Consider the following 22,173-nt stretch of genomic DNA (forward strand, 5'->3'; position numbering starts at 1 on the left):
TTCTGTCCCGACTTGGACGTGTGGTTACACCGCTCGACAGAGCAAGGAAAAGCGGAAAGGCTGCCGAAGCCTCGCCAAGCAGCCCGAGCCCCTGCCAGCACCGTCACTGTCGTGCGGGCTGGTCTGCGCTGTTTCTCATCCTCTCGAATCATATCGCATCGCACCACATCGCATCGCATCGCATCATCGCATTGCATGCCCTGGACTGCAGTTCTCCCCAGTGCCCCGCCCGACCCGCTGCAACATTCTCTCCCAGCCCGCTGTGGCTGTGCATCCCCGAGCGCGTGAAGGCGCGTGCCGCCCTCTCCCGGCTTGTGGCCATGCACGGGTCCTTGTCGCACAGTGCTTTTGACTGTGTCGCCGAGGCCGGCTGACCCCAGGACGCGCCTGCAACCCAGCCGGCCTTGCCCCTTTCTTGCACGAACCCAACTCTCTTGCTCTTGGTCGGCGCTGCTTCCTCGGGCTTGACGAGCCTTGGCCCTCTCCATCGCTGCCTCTGTCGCCCCTGCTTCGTCTGCGTCGGTGCCCACTGGCTCGGCGCTCTCACTCGGGCCCCTCACCACTGTTCCGCGCCAAAAGACCCAGAGCTGGTCTGCTCCGAACATCTGCGCTCCGGGCTCGACTCCGAGATTCCATCCATCCTTTCCCATTTTTGTTCCTCCCTTCCCTTCCCAGCACCAATCGGCTCAATGGCTGTCGCTCACTACTTCCTTAGATATGCAATTGCAGCCGCGCTCTTCGCCGTTGCCGCCGATGCCTTCTGCCAGACCCCGGGCGCCTGCTTCCCGCTCGCCGCCAACAACATCTGCGGCTCTAGCTTTGTCGGCTATGGCATCAACAGTCTCTACTTTGACGAGTTCCCGGCCACGGGCGTCAACACCGACACCTTCAACCAGGTCATGATCCAGCGCTACGAAACCATCAGCGTCGTCGCCGACAACTTCATCTCCAACAAGGGCTGCTCGGCCTCGGCCTCGTCCTTCATCTCCCAAAACTTCCGCTACCAGCTCTCGTTCTGGTGCAGCGTCATCATCCGCGACAACATCATGCAGAGCAGCTGCTCGTGCCCGCCTCCGGCCGGCAGCCCCGTCCACGGCCCGGCCCTGTGCACGGCCCAGTGCCAGATTGCCACTGCGAGCGTCCAGTCGCTCCTCAACGACCCGACCACTTGTCCTGCCACCTCCAACACGACGCAGTCGCAGGGCCGGACCACGACCCTGGGCACCTTCCAGACGTACTGCTCGACGACGGCCCCGGCGGACCTGGCGACGCCGAATGGCGGGCCGTGCTATGCAGGCGTGGACCAAGACGTCCAGTTCTGTGGTGAGTTGGCTGCACAAGCAGCTCGATCGTCAAGGATGCAGGTGTGTGCGGGCAATGCCAGCGGACATGTCCGCTGTGTGTCCATGCACATGTCCATGTGCGTCGATGCATATCTGCATATTGAGCTGGAGTGCGCTCGCTTGGTGATCCCACCACCTCCGGCGCGAGCACGGCCGAGCACGGCCAGGCACGATGGCAGTGGTCTTGACCAGTTTGCCAAACTGACCACCTCGGTTGTTTCTCCAGGCTTCCTCGATGCCACGGACATGGCCAACGGATGTAGCTCGCTACCGAATGACCCCTGCTGTGCTTCCCGAGTTTCAGGCCATCCGACAAACGGCACCGGCGTCACCACATCGGCACCAACCACACCATCGCCCTCAGTCCCCAACGGAACCCCAAGCAACATTGGTTTAATCTGCGGGGTCATTGTCGGCGCCCTCGTATTGCTCGGAGTCATTGTCGGGTTCTTGGTCCAGAAACGTCGCCGAGCCTCCCGAGACCCGATGTATGTGCAACATCCCACCGAGAGCCTAACATACAGCCAGTACTTGCAAGATCAACGACACAAGCAAGACATGGAAGCCAGCGGCACGTATTCCTCTCCAAGAGTCGACTATTCCGAAATCGAAATGGCCACCAATGGCCTCAATGACTCGCTTCGATCTCCCCTTCCAACTGCCTCTATGCATAATTCCTCTCCTGCTTCTGGAAAGCAGTCCCCGTATGTTCGACCCACCCGAGAGTACACGCCTACTCCTCCACCCCCCGCCGCTCCCCCCAAAGATGAGGTCCCCAGCCCCGCAAGCTACGGATTCCGGATCACCAGCCCGCCGCCCCAAGGGACCCCGGTCTCCAACTCAGCTGCCCCAACAGCGGTATCGACCGAGCCGCCGCCCCATCATCAAGCTGCCCGGGCCCGTCCAGCAGCGGTCGCACGAGAGCTTCCCCCGCCTGCTGCTAAACCTTACACAGCTCCACCTCCGGTCCGGATCGGCCAGGTCGCGAATTCGCCACAGCATCCCGAGCCGACTGTGGTGAAGGTGGTTCACCCATATGTCCCCAGCATCAGCGACGAGCTGGCTCTGAGTGTCGATCAGGATGTAATCGTGATCCGCTCCTACGATGATGGCTGGGCCATGGGCCTCATCCCCAACACCGGCAAGCAAGGCGTCTTCCCTCTCATCTGCACACTCCCTCCCGAGGACTATGCCGCGCTCCTCCAAAACTCGGTGACCGAGCCGGGCTCGTACAGTTCCCTGGGCGAGCTGAGCGTCCTGAGCCAAATCTCATCGCGGATGTCATCGCGTCTGTTGGACGAGGAGGATCGTCATGCTATAGCATATTCAGGACGAAACGGCATAGCGCCCATCCGTGCTCCCTCACATCAGCCACTGCCATGAGCTCGGTGATGTGTAGGCCCCAGTGAGCAAGCCGTGAGATTGTTTCCCGTCCTGGTTGTTAATCGCGTTGCTGATGGTTTGGGAAGCATACACTTTATTCAGAAAAAAACGGGACAATATAGCCGTTTCCATGAACATGTAGTATGTGCTGTGCTTGCGTCAAGCAAAGCCACAAGAAATAAAACAGATCACTTTGGCAGCCTCCGAGTGAAGACCGCCGGTCGCTCTCCGGTCTCCACAATCGACCTGCATACTGTGATCATGTTGCGCGCCGCATTGACGTCGCGATTCCACACTGTCCGGCAGCTGGGATTCTTGCAGCTCCTGACAAAGTGGGAATTCGCAACACTGGGCGCATCGAGTCCTTCCAACCGAACTGGCTCCAGGCACTTGGAGCACACTTGCGAGGTGTTGAACTCGTTCGTCGAGACTACCTTGACGCTTCCATGATGGTGATTGGGACGGCGTCGGTGGTGCTCGAATTGCTCAAAGTACTGAGCAAACCGCTGCCTCCGAGGGCTGGATGCATAGCCCTTAGTACATGCGATGCAGCACACCAGAGTGGTTGATGGCAAATGCCACCGAGACAGACTTGTGCTTCATGTGATTGCGCTGGCGAAGCGGAGCACCCTTCGGTGAGTATCCGTAGAGAGGGAAAATGGATCTCCTGATCCCTGTCTCGTCGACAAAAACGAGCCGTCGTGGGTCGATGGAGCGGACCTGGTCCCTGAACTGTGCCACTCGCTCATCCAGTCGCTTGGACTTGTAGAGGTGTGTTGCCCTCTTGTGTGAGAGACCTGCTCGGTGGATGGCAGTGTGGCAGAGTGAGAGTGATACTTTCCTCTGGAGGATGGACTCGAGCTTGCATCGCAACACAGGACCAGTCTGGAACGGGTCCTGTTCAATCAGGGTGCGGATGACTGGACATGCCTGCTCGAAGAAAGTGGATCTGCGAGCTGGGACCCGGGATGGGTCATCCAGCTTGCATCCTCGGTGCCATCGATGGATGGTGCTCTTGGATACACTGAATATGGAGGCGACCTTACGCAGGCTATGGATGAGGGCGTAGCATCGCAATGCGGCGGTGCGAAAGTCGGATGTGTGGCGAATGGTCATGGCCAGCGCGCGATCACATTGGGAAGCATAATATTGAATACACCCCGGCCGATCTCCTGTGGCGACGATCGACCGGCAAACCGACATCATGTTTCGCGAGACATTGATGTTGCACTTCGCAGTGTAGTGCATGCATTCGACCCTCAGGGCAGCGCCATGTCGAGATGGTGTGGTCAAGCGAGTTGCTCGCCATGTGTTCCGGGCGTGGTCGTCTCCGGTGACCGAAGGTGTATTCAGGATCCGAAATGGTGACGGCCCTGAGCCGATCGCCTTGATACCTTCCGAGTGACGACCGTGGGCCGCTCTCTGGTCTCCACAATCGCAAGGCAGCGATGCAAAAGCCTAGTGCGCGGTGGATGGCCATGGCCGCTGACGTTGTCGTCCATCGCAGGTGGCAGTCGACGATGGGGCTCAAGCCGGGGTGTCAGATGGCGAGAGACCCATTGCCAGCGCCTGGATGCGCTCAAGACGAGTCTGGACGAGTTTCAGGGTCCCGTTGACGACGAACAGGCGCTTACGGGCGAGACTCAGCCGAGCCACGGCCGGTTCTAGCGCAGGCGGATTTGCATCAGAGAGAAAAAGCTGGAGTTCTGCGAGAAGCGAAACGAGCCGATGTGAATATGGCATGCACGACACCTTGCAAACATATCGACCATCCGAGATGTAGTGCCACACTGAACAGGCCATGCCTACCTGCCGTCAGTCGCTCAATATCCTGAACAAGCTCGCTCTGCGACCTTCGCAGCTGAAAGACACGCATATCCAGCTCGAGGAGCGATGGGACCAGAACGTCGACAAGGCTCTTGGACAGCGTCTGGGCGAGAGGCCCGCTTGGTGGTTGGACTGCCTCCATGGCACAGCAAGGTAGGATGCAGAAGCAGGTGCCGGTGCCTGCCGAGACGATTCAGGTCGAGACGGGGGGGGGAGACGATGGATGGGCCAAGAAGAGGCTGGCCTGTTTGCCAGCAGACAAGCACCGAATGCAACCGGGGGGCCAGGCGGGGAAGCGCCCAGTGGGACAGCAAGACAGACTTTTTTTGCCGCCGCGGACACATCTCGGCCCTCGGCTCTCTGATCCGCATCTGCTCGCCAGGCTGCCGCCGATCTCCTCCAGCGCCGCCCGCTCAGCAAGTCTTCCAAGCCCGTTGCCGCTGCCCCAACACCGTCCACCTTCTATCCACATCCTCCACATCCGTCTCTGTCTGCGCCTCTGTCTCTCATGAAGCAAGTCTTCTCCGCCCTGGACGTCGCCGCCTCCGTGGCTGATCTCAAGCTCAAGCTGATTGGCTTCCGGCTCCAGAACGGTATGGTCCCTCGGGCGAATGCCTCAAACACGCATTTGCTGCTGCCGACACCATTAGCTCGCCATTTGGCCCCCAGATACCCATGGCGCTGACCCCTATTCTTGGCATGGCAGTCTATGATGTCAACCAGAAGCTCTATCTTTTCAAATTTGCCAAGCCCGATCACAAAGAACTGCTGCTGATCGAATCGGGCATCCGCATCCACACGACCCAGTTCTCGAGGGAAAAGTCGTCTGCTCCGTCGAGCTTTGTCATGAAGCTCAGGAAGCATCTGCGCACCCGTCGCCTGTCCGACGTGTCGCAGCTCGGATTTGACCGAATCGTAGACATGCAGTTTGGCGATGGTGAATTCGGTAGGCTCCCGCATCCATGGTTCAGGAGATGATGTCCTGTGACGCTGAGGCTGGATAATGGCATCGTTTAAGCGGTGGTATCACGGACGCCGATGGCACCGATGGTGGCAGTGGTGCTGCGGACGTCATCAACACAACCGATACTGATGCCGAATCGAATCCCACACTCCCGTCTCTCTCCAAACCGGCTGTCTCCGGCCAACAGCCTACCACCTTATAGTCGAACTGTATGCATCTGGTAACATTCTTCTGACGGACCATGAGTATCGCATCATGACCCTGCTGCGTGTCGTCGAGCTCGATGGCACAGCTATACCCGGAAACAGGGCCGACGACGCCCGCTTTGCCGTCGGCGAAGTCTACCCGAACGTCTCCCGTCCATTCGAGCCCATGACTGAACTTAAACTGCGTTTGGCGCTCGAAACGGCCGAGGCCAACGAAAACGCGGCCGCCCAGCTCGACCAGCCCGAGGACGCCCCGTCGCAGTCCGTCGAGAAGCAGGATAAGCAGGAGAAGGGCAAAAAGAAGGGAGGCAAGCAGCCGCCGCAGCAAACCAGTGCCAAGCATCAGACAAAGAAAAGACCTCAGATACTCACCCTCAAGCGGTTCCTTCGCGAGCATTTCTTGCAAATCTATGGCCCAGCGCTTGTGGAGCACGCCCTGGCAGAGTCGGGCCTGGATCCCAATCTCGCGGTCTTGAAAGACCTGGACACCGCGAGCGGGTCCGTCCAGCTCGACTCCTTGCTCGCTGCCCTTGTCAAGGCAGACGATGTTGTGCGCTCATGCAAGAACAGTCCGCAGAAAGGATGGATCATTTCCAAATCCCATGCAAAAGACGAGAGCAGAGATGATGCCGGGGAGTTCGTGACCTATGAGGAGGTATGTGCTGAGTACTTTTCTCGCTCCATCCGCAGCAGCATGGCTGTGTATACGGACAAGCTCTTGACCCCCAGCGGTATTGACGATGGAATGTCTGTCCCTCCTCATCAACGGCATGCAGTTCCATCCGGTGCTCTTCTCTCAGTTCAAAAATTCGCCGCACAAAGAGTTCCAGGGCTTCGATCACGCGGTGGACGAGTTCTTCTCAAAACTCGAAGCACAGAAACTCGAGCTGCGCGCCCGACAGGCCGAGCAGGCGGCGGCCAAAAAACTGGCTTCCGTGAAGGCGAGCCACGAGAACCAGGTGCGCGGGTTCGAAGCTGCGCGGCAAAACAACGAAAAGACGGCGCTGGCAGTCGAGCTCAACCTGGAAAAGGTCGATGCGCTCGTCAACACCCTTCGCGGCTTCCTGGCCAGTGGAATGGATTGGGTCGATCTTGCCGAGCTCATCAAGGAGGAGCAGAAGCGACAAAATGAGCTGGCGCTGATGGTACTGCAGCTCAAGTTGGATGTTGGCATGGTCACCATCGGCCTTCCAAACCCAGATCTGGCCGATACGTCGTCGGACGAAAGTGGAAGCTCTAGCGACGATCTGGATTCGGACGATGACGACTACGAGCTCCAACTCGCCGCCAAGAAAAAAGCTTACGAGCAGAAGCTAGCCCTGGTTAAGAAGCGGCGTGACGAATCGCTGATCAAGTTGGACGTGGACATTTACGCCTCGGCCTATGCCAACGCCTCGCGCTACTACGAAGCCAAAAAGCTCGCCATCGTCAAGCACACCAAGACGCTCCAGGTCGCTGAGAAGGCGTTCAAGTCGGCCGAGCGCAAAATTGCCATGGACCTCAAGAGCACCCAGCAGATTGTACCCTCGATCAGTAAAATTCGCAAGCCCCTTTGGTTCGAAAAGTTCCTGTGGTTCGTCAGCAGTGAAAACTACTTGGTTGTCGGCGGCCGCGACGCAACCCAGAACGAGATGCTTGTGAAGCGATATCTCCGGAAAGGAGATGTCTACATCCACGCCGATCTTCATGGAGCCGCCTCTGTGATTGTGAAGAACACTGGCGCTGGGCCAGATGCCACCAACGCTGCCGGAAATGATGACTGTCCGATCCCGCCCACGACGCTTTTGCAGGCCGGCACCATGTCCGTCTGCCAATCCAAGGCATGGGACGCCAAGATCGTCACCAGCGCCTGGTGGGTATATGACCACCAAGTCTCGAAAACCGCGCCCACAGGCGAATACCTAACCACGGGCAGCTTCATGATCCGTGGAAAGAAAAACTGGCTCCCGCCAATCCAGCTCGTCTATGGCTTTGGCATTCTCTTCAAGGTCGATGAGAGCAGTGTTGGTCGACACTACTGGGAACGGCGGCCATGGGGACGTGGCCAAGACCCCGGGAACGCCCCATCTGCCAAGTCCTTGGATGGCGGAGAGCTGCCGTCAGCGACCGATGTCTCGCTTGGCCAAGAGGAGGATCGAGATGAGGATGTTGACGAGCAATCGGTGATGATTGGTGGAGGGCACGCCGTAGACCAAGATGCCCCCAATGACGACGCCGGAGACCTTGCCGACGAAACAGAGGATCCCCAAGACGAAACAACCGAGCTCGAGGCCGCTCAAGCGAACGATACCCTCGGGCAAGGCCAGCATACCGCACCTGATGCGGATGATGAAGCGAGCTCAGCCACCGGGACATTCCCGGTCGGCTTGGACAAGTATAATCTTGCAGCTCTCGGCGAGAGTGCCTCAGATGACGCATCTACACAGCAGAGCGCAACGCAGTCCAAGCGATACCTGTCGGCCAAAGAGCGTCGCAACGCCAAAAAGAAGCAAGCCCAAGGGATCGACGCCACCGATCCAGAAGACGTAGCGGATGCAACCAGTGCGAGAGTCCAGAGTAAGGCTCGCCAGGAAGCTCGTGCGACTCCGTTCGAATCCAAAGGAACATCACCGGCGTCCAAGACCCCGGTTCGCGGCAAGAAGGGGAAGGCGAAAAAGATCAAGGACAAATACAGGGACCAGAGCGACGACGAGCGCGAACTGATGATGAAGCTGCTTGGATCCAAGGGCAAGGCGGGAACGGTAGAAGCCAAGGGCAGCCAAATCGCCAAAGCCCAGACAGCGTCCAAGGAAGGCGCGCGCAAGCAGGAACACGATCAAACCGAGCAATCTGCAGCATCCTCCCTAAACAAAGCTTCGACCGCTTCCCCAGATGGCGATGCCGACGCTGAAGACGAAAACGGAAATGAAATCGAAATCGAAATCGAAAATGAAAAGGATAACGAAACCGACGAAGAGCGCAACAGCGCCGATGGCACCAACGCAGATGGCACCACCGCTGACCGCGACGATATCGACGAAGTCCGCCGCCTTTTGGAAGAAGAGAACGTGGCGCTGTTGGATGACGACCAGGCTTCCAATATGACGTTCCTTGACTCGCTCACCGGCCAGCCCCATCCGGACGACAATCTTCTCTACGCCATCCCGATGTGCGCTCCATGGGCCGCACTGCAAAAGTTCAAGTACAAGGTCAAGCTCCTACCGGGATCGCTCAAGAAAGGCAAGGCAGCCAAGGCAGCCATCACCTGCTTTATCGCCGCAGCAAATGAGGAGGCAAAGGGGCGCGACGATGCCGTCACTGCTGCCCTCAGCCGTGAAAAGGAATGGATCAAGGCCATCCCTGAGACGGAGTTGATGGCACAGATACTGGGCAAAGTCAAGGTGATGTCGACGGGTGCAGCGGACAACAAAAAGCAAGCCAAAGGAAAGAGAAAGTAGGCTTGAACAGATTGGTCGCTTCGGGCCGATCGTCGAGTATACACGCCCGGCGCAGCAAGTTCAAGCTGCCAATCTTACGAACAGTCTCTGCGAATGAAACAAACGTTGCCAAACTTTGCTTGCAAACTGGCCATGGGATTTGTTACAGCCCCAGCACACATCACAACACGCTTCTACTGGAGTGAGCAAACTGTGGGAGTATCGGTATCGGTATCGATATCGATTTTGGTCTTCATGGGCAATCAACAACGGAGGGTGTCAGGGCGATGCCCACATCGACAGCGGCAATGAGACGGCGCGTCTACGGGTGGCCTGCGTTTACTGTTGAGACGGACATGTATTCAAGAACCGCGGAGCAGTAAATGCAAATCGGGGCGATAATTCTGGGATAGAGGAGTGCCCGTGCTTTGAGAGTTGGTTGAGGCTCAGCGTATCACACATTTACCGGTACCATGCGACCTACACACAGTATTCTCCTCCCCCCCCCCAGAGGCCGATGTGGTGCGCACATTCGTTAGCGCCCCTTGAGATGCTATACACTGATCTTCTGACTTTCTGAAGACTTTTCCATCGGTGCGGATTGGTAGTCCAAAACGTGCAGCTCCGTGGGCTTCTTAGGTATGGACTTGACAGACCGCTGTACACGGCGCTGCTGGTGAGGGAGGGTACTGTAGTTGCGCTTAGCGAAAGGAAGCCCGGGAATCCGATACGAAACGTCGCCGCCCTTCACTCCGGGGACCACGAATGGGCGATCTGGCAGCGCGGCATGGGCACGATTCGGGGGGTATTCGTGAAGGTTCAGGGGCAGCTGGTGCGAAACCGGCAGGAGCGAGTGGCGGGGCTTCGATGGGGTCAGTGTCGAAGACCTCTTGGTGACGATAGCGAGCTCACCCGTGGCATGGCCCGCGGAGGCGACGGAGCGATTGGTACTGGATGGGCGGGTATTATTGCTGGAGGGGACTGGTGGGTAGCCCGAGCTGCTTTTAGGCTGAGCGCTGGGCTGACGGCGGCTGTATTCTTGCCAGTGGACGCTTCCAAGATACCGATAAGTCTCGTGGCTAGGACGGGTGCCGCTGAACGAAGGAGCCAGCGGCTGCGACTCAGCGTTGGAGGAGAGTTTGGCGGTCTGTGTGTGAGTCGTGTGCTGTTTGAAAAACGACTTTGCTGGAATGGCGGTGGGGCCAAGGTAGATGGCCTCCAGAGCAAGCTCTCGCTGATTTCGAAGCTCTCGAACGAGGTGGTGCCGGCGTGCAGGCGTTTTTTGGATAGGAATGGACTCTCGAGTGATCGGAAGCGGGTGGGAGTACGGAGAAAAGTTGTCGTCAGGCGCGCGATGGGCGAACGCTGCCATCGAGTACTTGTTACGAAGCCAGATGGTCAAGGGTCTTGATTCCAGGCCAGGCAACAGTGGGCCGGGATGCAGAGGCAGCTTGGCTAGCGGATGCTGGGCAATATTGGTCTTGGTGCACAGGACAGCGTCCATTTCATCCCCAGACTCAAGCGTTGGTGTGCCGACTGGAGAGCGTCAGACGACAAGAATGCCGTTACAACCGGAATTAAGGTCGGTATCGACAGAGAATCGCACTATCGCATCAGCAACAAGCCCGACGATGGTGGAGGGGGGGGGTAGCTCAAGCTAACCCGGAATCAGCCGAGCGTGGTCAAGACCAGATCGCAACCCACCTTCCAAAGCAAAGCCTGTTTGTCGAAGGACTGTGAGTCGATGGCCTGCCCGCGATTTTCGGGCATCATATTCCATGAGATGGAGGGCGTTGGAAGGGCACACCGCGGGCTTGGTAAAGGACACTGATGACGCCGATGCGGCCTTGCCTCCGCCCGTAGGAGACGCAGACGGAAGTAGATGAGAGTGGGATGTCTGGTCCCCGCCTCCATCAAGGATCCCGGTGGCACTTTTGTCCCCCGGAGTTGATGGATCCCTCTTGAGGCGAGTGACCGGTATCGGCAGCCAACTCGGCCTGCTCGTTGGTGCAGACTGCCCGGCCTGAGAGCCGCCATTGTTTAGCTTCCGAAGCGGTACCATGGACGAAATGGGGATCGGAATCGAGCATACGCTTGGATCCCGGAATGATGGCCGCAGTGAAATGTCCTCCTCCGGCTGAGGAGTCTGAAACAGGGATGAGCTCCGCCTATCATAATCCCCGGGCTGCGAGTCGCTGGGGAGATCAGCGTTCATCGACGGTACAGGGGTATCGAGCTCGGCAGGTTGTCCAGTTGTGTCTGCTGAAGTGTCGGCCAACGCTGCGGTGGGTGGATCGTCATTTCCGCTATCTGCAACTTGAATATCATTCCATCCATATCGCTGCGGCGCATCTGTAGCTGGGATACCGCTGCCTTCATTGACCGAGGCGACTTGGTTGCCGGAACCCAGAGGCTCGGCAGCGAGAACCTCTACTGGTTTTAGTTCTGAGCTCAGATGAGGGTTTCCACTTATCGGGCTATCAACTGCGGTCAAAGTAACCTTGGCAGCTCCTTCGAGCTCACCATCGACAACTTCCCCCGAGTGCTCGGGATCGACTACCTCCAGGTCCTCTGCGACAGGCTCGACTTGGTCGTCAACGACTTGGCTAATGCTCACGAATGATATTTCTTCTGAGCCCTCGACTGAAGACTCTCCTAAATATCCCTTCTGTGCTGGCTGAGCTGACTGGGCTAATGCGGTGGTCGATAGCGCCTGCAATGGAGCGATGTCAGGCTGGGATGCAGTGGAGCGAACCTCATCTGCAGACTTCCAGTGAGGCGCTGTGTGGGGCTCCCCCAGGAGCGCGGAGGCCTCGGCGTTCCCAGGGCCGTCGATGGTGCCGACCTCGGTTGGTGCAGATTCTTCTAGCGGAGGATCTGAGGGCGCAAAATCGCCGGACCCCAACTCGTTTGGTATATACTCGACGGAAGCCTTCGGGGATGAATCGGGTGCGTCGATATCGGTTTGTGACGAGTATGCTTGAGTCGTATCCATCTAGGCGGCCATACAGCGACGATGCAGGCCGGGACGGTGGGAGGAGATCAAGGACTTCAATCGTAATGCAATGCGATTCTATACGGCCACAGTGAATGACAGGGTGAGTTGCCCCAGGGCTTGCTGAGGCTGCGATCGAGCAAGTGCCGGGAGGACGCCCACGGCGGCTGCAATCGAGCCATGTCCAGCAGGGTCGCCAGAGTGGAAGCGCATCATACCCGGTCCTGGAGCCTCGGGGAGTGTGCGACCTTGCCAGGGCACTGCTCGGCGTAGCTGAACAATAGACGGAGCAGATTGATGAGGAAAGCGCCGGATTTTGCTCTCGCTGCGGGGTGCGGGGTGCGGGGTGCGAGGCAGTGCCAGACAGCGAACTTTCCCACGGGCTGATGTCAGCATCGGCGGCTCGAGCCAGGGGCCGCGCTGGCTGCTTCTTGGCTCGAGCCGTCTGGAGCCCACACACACACACGCATGCCTCTGCGAAAAAATTTTCTGGGCTCTGCGTTCTGTCAGATCAGCGACCCAGATCGATCTCGACCAGCGTCGGCCAGCATCGACCGGCCTCGAACACCCCGACAAGCCCGCTCTCGGCCATGCGCTTCGCCCTACTCCAGAACAGCCTGTCGCTGCTCCAGAACCGGCTGGCTCCTCAGATCCGCGAATCGGCATCTCGATGGGCAAGCTACTCCACAGCCGCCTCGGAGCAATCCATCCGTCGGCCGGAGAGCCCAGCCCCCACCATCCCAGACACCCCTGGATCCGCCCTTGCGCAAGACCCGACCTCGGCCGATGCCTGGAACAGCCGCTACGTCGTCCACATTCTTGCCAACCGCAACAACACCATCGCCACCTTGGCCAAGCGCGACGACGGAAAAGTCATCTGCATCGGTACGGCGGGACTTTGCGGGCTGCGAAAAGCTGCCCGAGGAACATCGGACGCCGGCTATCTGGCGGTTTTGAAAATGACCGAGTTGGCGGCCAAGAAGCTTGGCGAGGACGAGCTGAAGCGGGCCTCGTACCACCTCAAGCTGAAGATGTTTGGCCCGGGCCGAGAACAGGCCTTCCGCGCTTTGCAGAGTGTTGGCTGGAGAATCTCCCAAATCACGGATGTGACCCCGGTCCGTCACGGTGGAAGTCGTCCACCAAAGAAGCGGAACCTGTAATCAATCATTGCTCCCTCCTCTCTACGACACAACCCTGCGCACTCTCCAAAACATTGTCTGCTGGGGTCGCCACTGCCGCGCTTGGTTTGGTGCAGCGGATGATGCAGCGGATGATGCAGCGGATGATGCAGTGGATGATGCAGCGTATTGCCCTACGATCACCGCAACGAAGCCTCTGGCACGGAGCAGCCCTCGACCACAATGCTCGATACGTGTGTAACCCATTCGCTTGCGCTGTTTTGTAATCTCACGCAATATACGATCGCCTGGGCTTTTGCATAACCAATGACGTGTATACCCAGCATCGGGACAGTGGAGGTCGGCAAACGCATCACCTGCCACACAAAGTACACATGAAACAAGCAGAGTCGGTGCAGGGGAAGGAATATGACATCGTGTCCCGAAACATGAACCTGTCTGTTGAAGATTCAAACAGCAACTATCATTGCCGACTGGAGTGCAGGAAACATCGACCTCGTGAGTCTGAGCGCTCATTGATTACTGGTACGAACAGCTGTCCAAGGACAACCTCCAGTGGTAAGCATAGGCCCCCGGATGCTAGAGAAAAGCCCTTGACCTTGTGTGAGACACATTATGGACGGGCGGACGGCTTCGGCAAGGATCGCTGAAGTGAGCACTGCTCGGTCCGGCCATCTCACGGACCTCAGTGTCCCCGCATTCGCCATGAGGATCCGATTCGGGAGCAATGTCAACCCAGGGCTTTGGATGAGGATAATAATCCGAGGACACCGCCGGTGGCCGCTGTTTGAGTCCGGTCTTCCACTGACGATACGATTCTGTGGCCGCCTGCTGTTTCCGCGTGCGACACTCATGCTCCTTCTGTAGCTGCAACAGGCGCTGCTGTTCCTGGCTGTCCCGCAGTCCGTTCTTGTGTCTGATCCACAGCTTGAACTGCTCTTTAGCTCTTTCACGGCTCTGCTCGGCCTTTTTTGAGCTTTCGAGCGCAACCTTTTGCTGATATCTGCGCTGCTGTTCGAGCCGGTGCTGTGTACGGACCGATTCCTCCCGCTTCCGCTGCTTCCAAGCATCATAGGCGTGCAAAGACTTTTGTTTCTTTTCCAGGATCCCGGCAACAGCCGAGGACGGGAGGTTTTCAAGCTGCTTCAGCAAACCAGCCGGGTCTCGAGCACAGTATTCGGGTGCCATCCCGCTGACCGCGGCGGGAATCGGGTCCTGACTCGATGGCAGCCTGGGCCGTGGAGCGCTGCAAGATGCAGAGGAAGGACTCATGATCTTATCCACGGGCCGCTCACCTTGGTTGGGTTGCTCGCGAAGCCCAGTCGAGCTGGTGTGGGATCTTGCTGACGACCGGCAAGCTAAGCGCTGGACCGATGCTGCCAAGGGATCGGTTTGGCACTGAGCCACAGAGCATCCGAGCGATGTCGCTGCGCCGGCCTGGACCCGCTTGGATCGGCGCCAAGCTTCAAACGCTCGCTGAGGCCTTCGAGCATCCTCGATCGATGCGTCTGCAATGTACTTGCATAAACGGTCCATGTCTTCCGAGGTAAAGCCAGCCCTGTCCTTTGGAGGGTGTGGTTTCGGATCGGCCATGTCGTCCGTGGGAACCGCCGGAGCGCGCTCCTCGCGGTGACTTGCTGCCGCTGGACCGAAGTCGCCAAAGGCATGGACGGTCGACCTGGGCGATGCCATCGATACCAGCCACTCCTTGCTGCAGCTGCGGTTGACTGGCTTGGGGCCTCGGGTCAAGTTCGGTGGCTGCGTGGATGCGGGCGCATGACCGTGGGATGGTGCAAGCGGGCTGGTAGACAGGGGCGACTCGAGAGCCGTTTGCGATCGAGACGGAGGGAGGGAGCTGCAGGGATTGCGGGGTCCTGGTGGATCGGCATTGAAGGGAACGTCCGCGATACGAGCAGGCGGGCCTGGGTGCTGGGGTTGTTGAGGCGAGTCCACGAGGTGTTCTGCGCCAGATCCATGAAAGCCGAGGACGGCAGCAGGAGCGAGAGCGAGAGGGGAATCGGCAAGTGGAGGCTCATAGTCAAGGTCCTCGATTGCAAGCGACGGACCCTCGTCGCCATCGCCATTGCCATCGCCCTGAAGGCTGTGTTCCCAGACCGAACTATAGAGATCTTGCTCAAAGAGGCTGTGGGTGGCCCTGCAGAAGGATGCGTCCATTTCAACGAGTTGGTGGCTGGCTTGACGTGGAGTGATAGAGGATGTAGATGGAGTGGAGGATGTAGATCGTGCAGACGAAGCGGGGGGGGGTGAGAATGCGGGTGATCTGTGATGAGCCCGATCAAGATCCTCATGGCAGCGCCCCGCCACTTTGCGTTATCAAGACTCTCTAGCGCAGACCCAAGGAAATAATTTGACCCACTTGGTCGTTGTTGGCCGGGTGTGATATGATCCGACTGCGCCGTGTTTGTCAGAACGAGACGATGTGTCCCATTTTTTCTTCGATACGCTGCAACGTCTGGAGCAATCCATCACCCATGAGCCCGGGCGATTCCAGCTTTTGGCGGGCGAGCCATTTTGCTCCTGATCCCCCGCCCGCCCGTTCGCAGTTCGATCGTGGATATGTTTGATGGCCCGTGCTGATCAATCCTCTGCCTGCGATGCTTGAGCGACTGGGGCCGAATCAAGTGTTGTGGATGGCGAGCGTCTGCACCCCTCCCCCGCCGATATTCATCTGGCCCACATCGAGCCGACAGTCACCAGCCGTGAGGGACCGGAAAAAATTGATTGTGTATTCACAAACCAGAAAAAGAGAGCATCCAATGCTCGCAAAGGAGATACAGGGCTGTCCTGGTATTCTTGCGAGAGCTCTGCCCCATGTCGAAGGAGGGGAAACAAAAGACAGAAGGAGACTGTCGAAGGAAGACAAATGAAGAAAGAGATAAAGAAAAGAGGGGGGGGAGACAGCCAAAGAAACGAGCGAGGATCGAGCATATGTACAATATTCGGTTGTGTGCGTGTTATCACTTGCCCATCGTTGGCTTCTTGGGCCCGAGTGACAGTGAGCTCTTGGACTTGTGGCTCAGAGATCCAGCAAGATTGGCACTCCTTCCGGGGCTTGCTGAGGCCGACAACGGCGGAAACATCTCGGCCATCAGCAGTTGCTGCTGAGAGTCTCGACCAACAGGCCCAGGCGACAAAGCCATGGCACCCTGTGAGCCCGAATGTTGGTGCGGAGACGCGTAGAGGGACTGATGACCCATCGAATTGGCCACATTCACTCCCATGCTCATGGCGCCAAAATTGATTGAACTACCGTGGGGATGGTAGGTGGGCATGGAGACGGCCAGGCGGGGATCCGATGGTCCGTAGTTTGTGAGCGAGCTTGACTGATACAGATTGGCATGGAGTGACTGTTGTGGATGTTGCGGGTGCTGTGGATGCTGTTGATGCTGCTGTTGCTGTCCTTGAAGTTGAGGCGCCAGCTGCGACTGAGGCGTCTGGTGCTGCTGCTGCTGGTGGTGCTGATGCTGATGCTGTTGTTGTTGTTGTTGCTGATGCAGGTAGTATTGATGATGGTTTGACGGAGAGAGCGGCTGCGATATGGCGGACATTGATGCCATCGAGCGCACCTGAAGGCTGCTATTCTCGGGCGAGCCGTTCATGATCGACGACCCCGACAACGCATACCCGCTGTTCAAACCCATGCTGCTGCGCTTGAGGCTGTTGGCATGGTGGCCTCGGCGACTGCCACCCCCATTCAGCGACGAGCCCATTCGTGAGCCACCGGAGGGGGACACGCCAACAGGGACCGTTTTCCACTTGAGCCAGGCGCAGAGGCAAAGATGGTCTGAAGGGAAGTGCTCGGCCGGAAGCGAGGGCAGGCTGCGGAGGTACGAAGGCTGGATTGGAGGGGGTGGGCGGGTATCGGCGACCGGAGCGGTGTCCTTCGGGGGCTCCTCGGCCGGAACTGCGGTCGCAGCACTGTCCGCAGCATCTGCGAAGCCCTTCGCAGCATCGGTGGCGGCGGAATCGACTGGTGCAAAAATGATGTCCGAGGGCTTTCCGGCCTCAGACTGCTGCTGTTGCTGCTGTTGCTGCTGTTGCTCGATGGGTTGCGCACTGGCCTCGCTGACTGAGACATCGCCACCAACAGACTGACTTTCGTCTCTGTCTCGGACCTCGGTGCCGTCCGGATTGCGTTCCAGTCTATCTGCTTGAGTACTCTGCAGCTGGCTTCTCTGGTGCTTGAGCGACGGATCCTTTGGCGGCGGGGGCGGGGTGCCTTCGAGCTCTGTCAGCACATCTCGGATCGAGAGTGTGCCGGAGGTGTATAGGATGTGGTCGATCACGCCTTCGAAATCGGGGGTTTTGTTGGTGTAGGGTAGATCCTTGCGGTCGTACGCCGAGGCAAGCTTCGTGCCGTGTCGGAGGAGCTGCGGCGGATGCGGGTTCTGGCCAGTCGCGTGGTAGCCCTGGCCGTTCGAGGAGCCTGCGGCCGCGGCGCTGATGTTGTTCGGAAGCGAGGACGACAGGCCGCCCGGGTGGGATGGAGGCCCAGAGGACGCACCCACGCCTGTCACGGTCGCAATGCCGCCGGCGATGAGAGGACCGCCGGCTGGAGTACCAACCGAAAATCGGCCAAAGTCTTGCTCTCCAAACACAGCCGATGGCACGACCTTGCCCCTGACCAGGAAATCGACGACGGGCTCGCCAAAGCGGGAGTTGAGGTCACCGGCGATGACGGTTGGAATCTCGGGGTTGACCCGCTCGAGCCACTCCATGAGCAACGCGGCTTGGAGCAACTTGGTATCCGTAAACTTTGGGTCCCAATGCAAATGGGTGTTGACAACCCGGAGTCGAAGTGCCCGCGCATGGCGGTTCTGGAAGACACAGATGATGGCAATGTTGGGGAACGGGGCCAGCCGTGACTTGAGGGCGGGGCTGGCGTCGAGCGGAATCTGGTCGTTGTAGGCGAACGCTTGAACAGCCAGTAGCTGGAACCTAGGAACGGCGGGCAGATAGCAAACAGTGGTCAGCAGTGGCTCAAATAGTGGTCGGCAGTGGCTCAAATAGTGGTCAGCAGTGACTCAAATGGCGATATCGGATCGGGCGAGATTCGCGCAGAGCCACCAGCCGGGCCAGACGCATCGATCATTCGCTGGCAAACATCCAACCCCAAGACAGATTGTCGGTCATGAGGCCACGGCACACAGCAGGCACAGTTACCTAGACTCGTTGTAAAATATCGCGCAGCCCTCGGCAGAGTGTTCGCGCTTCTTGTGCTGGAAATGACCCTCGTAGCCAAGAGCCTGAAGCTCGGGAAGGAAAAAGTCCTTAAAATCGCGCGGGGGAAGCTCTTGCAAGCAGATAAAGTCTGGCGAATAGAACGCCATCTCTTCCAGCAGCTTCTGACGACGGTGCTCCCACTGTAGCCATTTGGGGTCCGTCTGGTGGAGCTTGGTCTCATTGCAGTACATCGGGGCCAGGACATTGTACGACATGACCATGAAGTGACCTGCATTTGAGGGAAGGCGGGGTATTATGGACAAAGACCGTCAAGAGGCACAAAGGACGAAGCGATATCAATATGCGAGCCAAGAGGCGATGCGTCACAGCCAGACGCAACCGATGGTGCTTTTGCGAGCCACACAGGAGTTACGACTGGAGCCACACAGGAGCTACGGCTGGAACTGCTAGAGATACAAAAGAGTCATCACATGGCCATCGGGTGCATCTAGTACTCACGGCTGTCGACCGTCTCGAACCCTCCATTCTTCCACTTGCGATGAGGCACCACCAGATAGCCTGATACCAACGGATTCATGGCGTTAGGGGCTGTACTGCGGGAGTAGGAGCAGGAGCTGGAGCTGGGACCGATGTCTTGCTCGAACCAGGGGGGCAAAGTCAGTGCCCATCCACTTGCAGCAGAACAGTACTCACCCTCGCGCTGGGGCCAGTACACGCTCTTTCGCATCCACCGCACTGGACATCCGTCTTCGGCTTCGTCCTTGGCGAGGTGGGCAAGGATGGTGCCGCCGCTGCTCCGCTCGTATCCGCAGGCGTCGAATCCTTCGCTGGGCAGATCATCGTCTGAGGAGAGAGAGGACGGGTCGGCAGCGGGAAGGGAGTTGTGGATCGCAGGACGGAGACCAAACGACGAGGCAGCCGAATTCCAAGACTCGGTCGGCAGCTGCAGGCTGCGGCGATTGAGTTCGACTCGCGGAGCTGAAAGACCCAGAGCGGACTGGGACGGCGAGGAGATGGCGATGGGCGCAGAGCGACTGATGTTGGATGTGCGCTCAAGGGAGGTCATGCGACTCAGCGAAAGTCTGGGGACGGAGCCCTCCAGGTACCCGGCGGGGTCGTCGTCGATGTCGAGGTCAAACTGCAGGTCGGAATCGTCGGCCATCAGCGATTCAGGGATTGTGGTTGCGGGCTTTTGGATGACGAGCGATCGGCGCAGAGGGACGGACGCATGCATATGATCGGCATCGGCGTACATAGACGACAGGGCAACCGACGTTGTCGGCGACGCGGGGTTGAGGAAGAAGGGCGCCCCCAGCGGCGATAGAGGCGACCTAGAAAACGAGAGCAGGCCACTGTGGAGCGACGCAGGGCCGCCACCCATGAGGTTGAGTGAGGCCGTCATGCCGTCGACAGAGCGGGTTTGGTGCAGCGAGTGCGGCGCAGAGTGTCGGTGGGTGGCCAGGGTTTTTGGTTCCTTGATGCGGACGGTCTTGACGGTGCCGGTGATACCAGGGATGAAGGCCATGTCGGCCGGTCGTTTGGAGCACACAGAAAACGACATCATAAACTCCATAGAATAGCGAAGGATGGGGCCGTCGGAGAGATGGGGCCTTGTGGGGGCATGCTCGAGGCGGACCATGCCATGAGGGAGGTTTGTGCGATAGTACGGGAACGACTCTCGGGGTACGATCGTGTGTGGATAGGAACTGGGCTCTGGAAACAGCTGAAAGGCAGGTTCTTCGGCGGAGGGCCTTGCACGCAGACTCGGATGGGCCGTTGTGGCCTGAGGACTCAGAAAAAGCGACCTCGGGGTGCGAGTCGGGAGGAGCTGAAGGGGATCGTCCTCGTCTTGAGCCGATATGATGGAATTCGACTGGGTGAGCGGGCCCGCCAGGAAGCTTGGGAGATAGGCGTGCAGATTTGTGTCGGGATTCGGAAGGGAGGAGACGGCTGCCCTGGAATATTCGGGGTAATCCTGGGCGGAAAAACCAGCGGAACGAGTTAGGAATCACAGGATGAGAGGTCGGCGCTGTGGGATCGGCATTCGGGGACCAGCGCTGTGGGACCAGCATTCGGGGACCAGCCCTCCAGCAATAGCCAGCAGAATGCGTGTCCGGGCGGCTGTCTAAACACGAAGCTGGTTGGCGCCAGGGCAGACAAAAGTCCACACAACAATGGCGCCACGTCCATCCAGCGAAAAGCGGGATCGCAAAAGGCCGCCGTCGGGGGGGTATGGGGATGCAAAAGGAGGCGGAGCAGAGGCGAAGCGGCGAGAGCGCGGAGGTGGCATCGGGCCCTCAAGCATCCCATAACACGGAAGAGCAGATCCCCAAGGCCACAGGGACGGAGGTCAGCCGGCAGTTGCCAGCAGCGAGAGCCAAGCAGGCAGCGGCGACAGACAGCGGCGACAGAGACATGGTACACCACATACCGTCGTATCTCGCTTTCGAAGGGGAGATGCCAGGCTGTCTTCAAAGGCCAGGAGATTCATGCCCTTCAAGCCGGACGCTTCGTCGAGCGAGAGGCCGTATCCGTTGCTTGATCGATGGTGCAGCACCCGCGACGAAGGCAGAAAAAAGTCTGGAGCGTGTCCATAGAGGTCCAAGTGCAGCATGCAGCAGTAACAAGGGTTGAGGCAGCAGCATTGCGGGAATCGAGCATGGGAACAAGAGACATGACCAACCGGCACGGTGGAAATGAGTATCATGGCATGAGTCCTGATCCATCAGGACCATGCGTGACACGCGGGGCTGATCAACCGGCCCATGGTCTGCAGGATACAGCAGCGCCAACAGAGCCACGACCGAGGGGCCTCAAGCGAAGCCACCAAAGGGGAAAAGGGAACGGAATCGCATGGCAGGTCTCGGGAGAGCAGAGACGACAACACGGGAAGGCAGCAGGCCGGGTTGCCTGGTGCATCCATCATTACCGTGTTTGCGATCCATCGGAACGTGCGGGTGTTTGAGAGCAAAGTGGATCGAATCGTAAGGGCAGCGGGATCACAGCTCGGAGCGAATTCCAGGAGCGACAGACGCAGCGAGCGACCGAGGCAGAAGAAGAGCAACGGGATGGCGAGAAGCGGAGCCGGGATGGAGGATAAGGTGCCAGGAAGTAATGAATCTGGCTGGACGGTCGCGAGGCGGTGGCGGCTCGAGCAGGTGGATCGACGGGAGAAGGCGGGCCTGATGCAAGCGAGCCAGGGCCGGAGCGTTGATACGGAAGCTGGCGCTGAGGCAAGGAAAGCACGGAGGCCTTGGCCCAGGGCGGACGGGAGCGCGGAGTACAGCAGACAGCGAGCGCCGCAGGGATGGACAGCAGCAGCAGCAGCGGTGATGGCGGCGACGACGACGACGACAGCCAGGACGAGGAAGGCGCCAAGAAAGACTTGCGAGAGAGGATACAGTACTGGGCGGGAACGAACGATTGCAGGAGCAGAAGGACAGGAGAACGGGACGAAGGTCGAGCCGATGGCCGAGTCGATGGCCGAGTCGATGACCGACGGACGGGGGGAAGGGCAAAGGCCGAAGGGGAGAGTCGGAGGCGAGAAGGGGCGAGAAGGGGCGAGGAGGGGGGAGACACAGGAGAGAACACCCCGAGAACGCCCTGTCGCATGGCGGGAGAGAGCGTCCGAAACCCAGCGAGAGCCCGGCGAGACTTGCAGCGAGATGCCCGGCGAGAACGCCGTCAGCGCCACA

General features: G+C 58.8%; 7 protein-coding genes across 7 annotated transcripts; 3 read left to right on the top strand and 4 right to left on the bottom strand.

Annotated features, from left to right (window-relative positions):
• Nucleotides 1-452: 452 nt before the first annotated feature.
• Nucleotides 453-2,864, top strand: BJ171DRAFT_528801 (uncharacterized protein). Its single transcript, XM_053112711.1, has 2 exons — nt 453-1,323; nt 1,570-2,864. Exons 1-2 carry the CDS (start codon nt 690-692, stop codon nt 2,724-2,726), a joined length of 1,791 nt encoding a protein of 596 aa, XP_052962235.1. The 5' UTR covers nt 453-689; the 3' UTR covers nt 2,727-2,864.
• Nucleotides 2,865-4,253: 1,389 nt separating this feature from the next.
• Nucleotides 4,254-4,695, bottom strand: BJ171DRAFT_587698 (uncharacterized protein; the record flags this gene model as incomplete). Its single annotated transcript, XM_053114432.1, has 2 exons — nt 4,254-4,390; nt 4,536-4,695. 2 exons carry the CDS (start codon nt 4,693-4,695, stop codon nt 4,254-4,256), a joined length of 297 nt encoding a protein of 98 aa, XP_052962236.1.
• Nucleotides 4,696-4,844: 149 nt separating this feature from the next.
• Nucleotides 4,845-9,426, top strand: BJ171DRAFT_272433 (uncharacterized protein). The gene is made up of 4 exons (XM_053106812.1): nt 4,845-5,146; nt 5,260-5,499; nt 5,705-6,378; nt 6,500-9,426. Exons 1-4 carry the CDS (start codon nt 5,062-5,064, stop codon nt 9,158-9,160), a joined length of 3,660 nt encoding a protein of 1,219 aa, XP_052962237.1. The 5' UTR covers nt 4,845-5,061; the 3' UTR covers nt 9,161-9,426.
• On the bottom strand, nt 9,427-12,264 carry BJ171DRAFT_272440 (uncharacterized protein). Its single transcript, XM_053106813.1, has 2 exons — nt 10,844-12,264; nt 9,427-10,675 (listed from the first exon to the last, which is right to left on the bottom strand). Exons 1-2 carry the CDS (start codon nt 12,132-12,134, stop codon nt 9,693-9,695), a joined length of 2,274 nt encoding a protein of 757 aa, XP_052962238.1. The 5' UTR covers nt 12,135-12,264; the 3' UTR covers nt 9,427-9,692.
• A 375-nt stretch (nt 12,265-12,639) lies between these two features.
• BJ171DRAFT_528811 (uncharacterized protein) lies at nt 12,640-13,578 on the top strand. The gene is given in 2 exon segments (XM_053112712.1): nt 12,640-13,413; nt 13,426-13,578. 1 exon segment carries the CDS (start codon nt 12,725-12,727, stop codon nt 13,292-13,294), a length of 570 nt encoding a protein of 189 aa, XP_052962239.1. The 5' UTR covers nt 12,640-12,724; the 3' UTR covers nt 13,295-13,413; nt 13,426-13,578.
• A 7-nt stretch (nt 13,579-13,585) lies between these two features.
• BJ171DRAFT_528812 (uncharacterized protein) lies at nt 13,586-15,708 on the bottom strand. The gene has a single exon (XM_053112713.1). The coding sequence runs from the start codon at nt 15,446-15,448 to the stop codon at nt 13,853-13,855; it is 1,596 nt and encodes a 531-aa protein (XP_052962240.1). The 5' UTR covers nt 15,449-15,708; the 3' UTR covers nt 13,586-13,852.
• Nucleotides 15,709-15,999: 291 nt separating this feature from the next.
• Nucleotides 16,000-21,922, bottom strand: BJ171DRAFT_528814 (uncharacterized protein). The gene is made up of 6 exons (XM_053112714.1): nt 21,408-21,922; nt 20,910-21,058; nt 19,172-20,453; nt 18,977-19,036; nt 18,458-18,746; nt 16,000-18,232 (listed from the first exon to the last, which is right to left on the bottom strand). The coding sequence occupies exons 1-6, from the start codon at nt 21,421-21,423 to the stop codon at nt 16,252-16,254; spliced, it is 3,777 nt and encodes a 1,258-aa protein (XP_052962241.1). The 5' UTR covers nt 21,424-21,922; the 3' UTR covers nt 16,000-16,251.
• Between the last annotated feature and the right edge of the window lie 251 nt (nt 21,923-22,173).

The sequence above is a fragment of the Polychytrium aggregatum genome (genome assembly GCF_025602895.1).
Source record: "Polychytrium aggregatum strain JEL109 chromosome Unknown BJ171scaffold_68, whole genome shotgun sequence".
Taxonomy (NCBI): domain Eukaryota; kingdom Fungi; phylum Chytridiomycota; class Chytridiomycetes; order Polychytriales; genus Polychytrium; species Polychytrium aggregatum.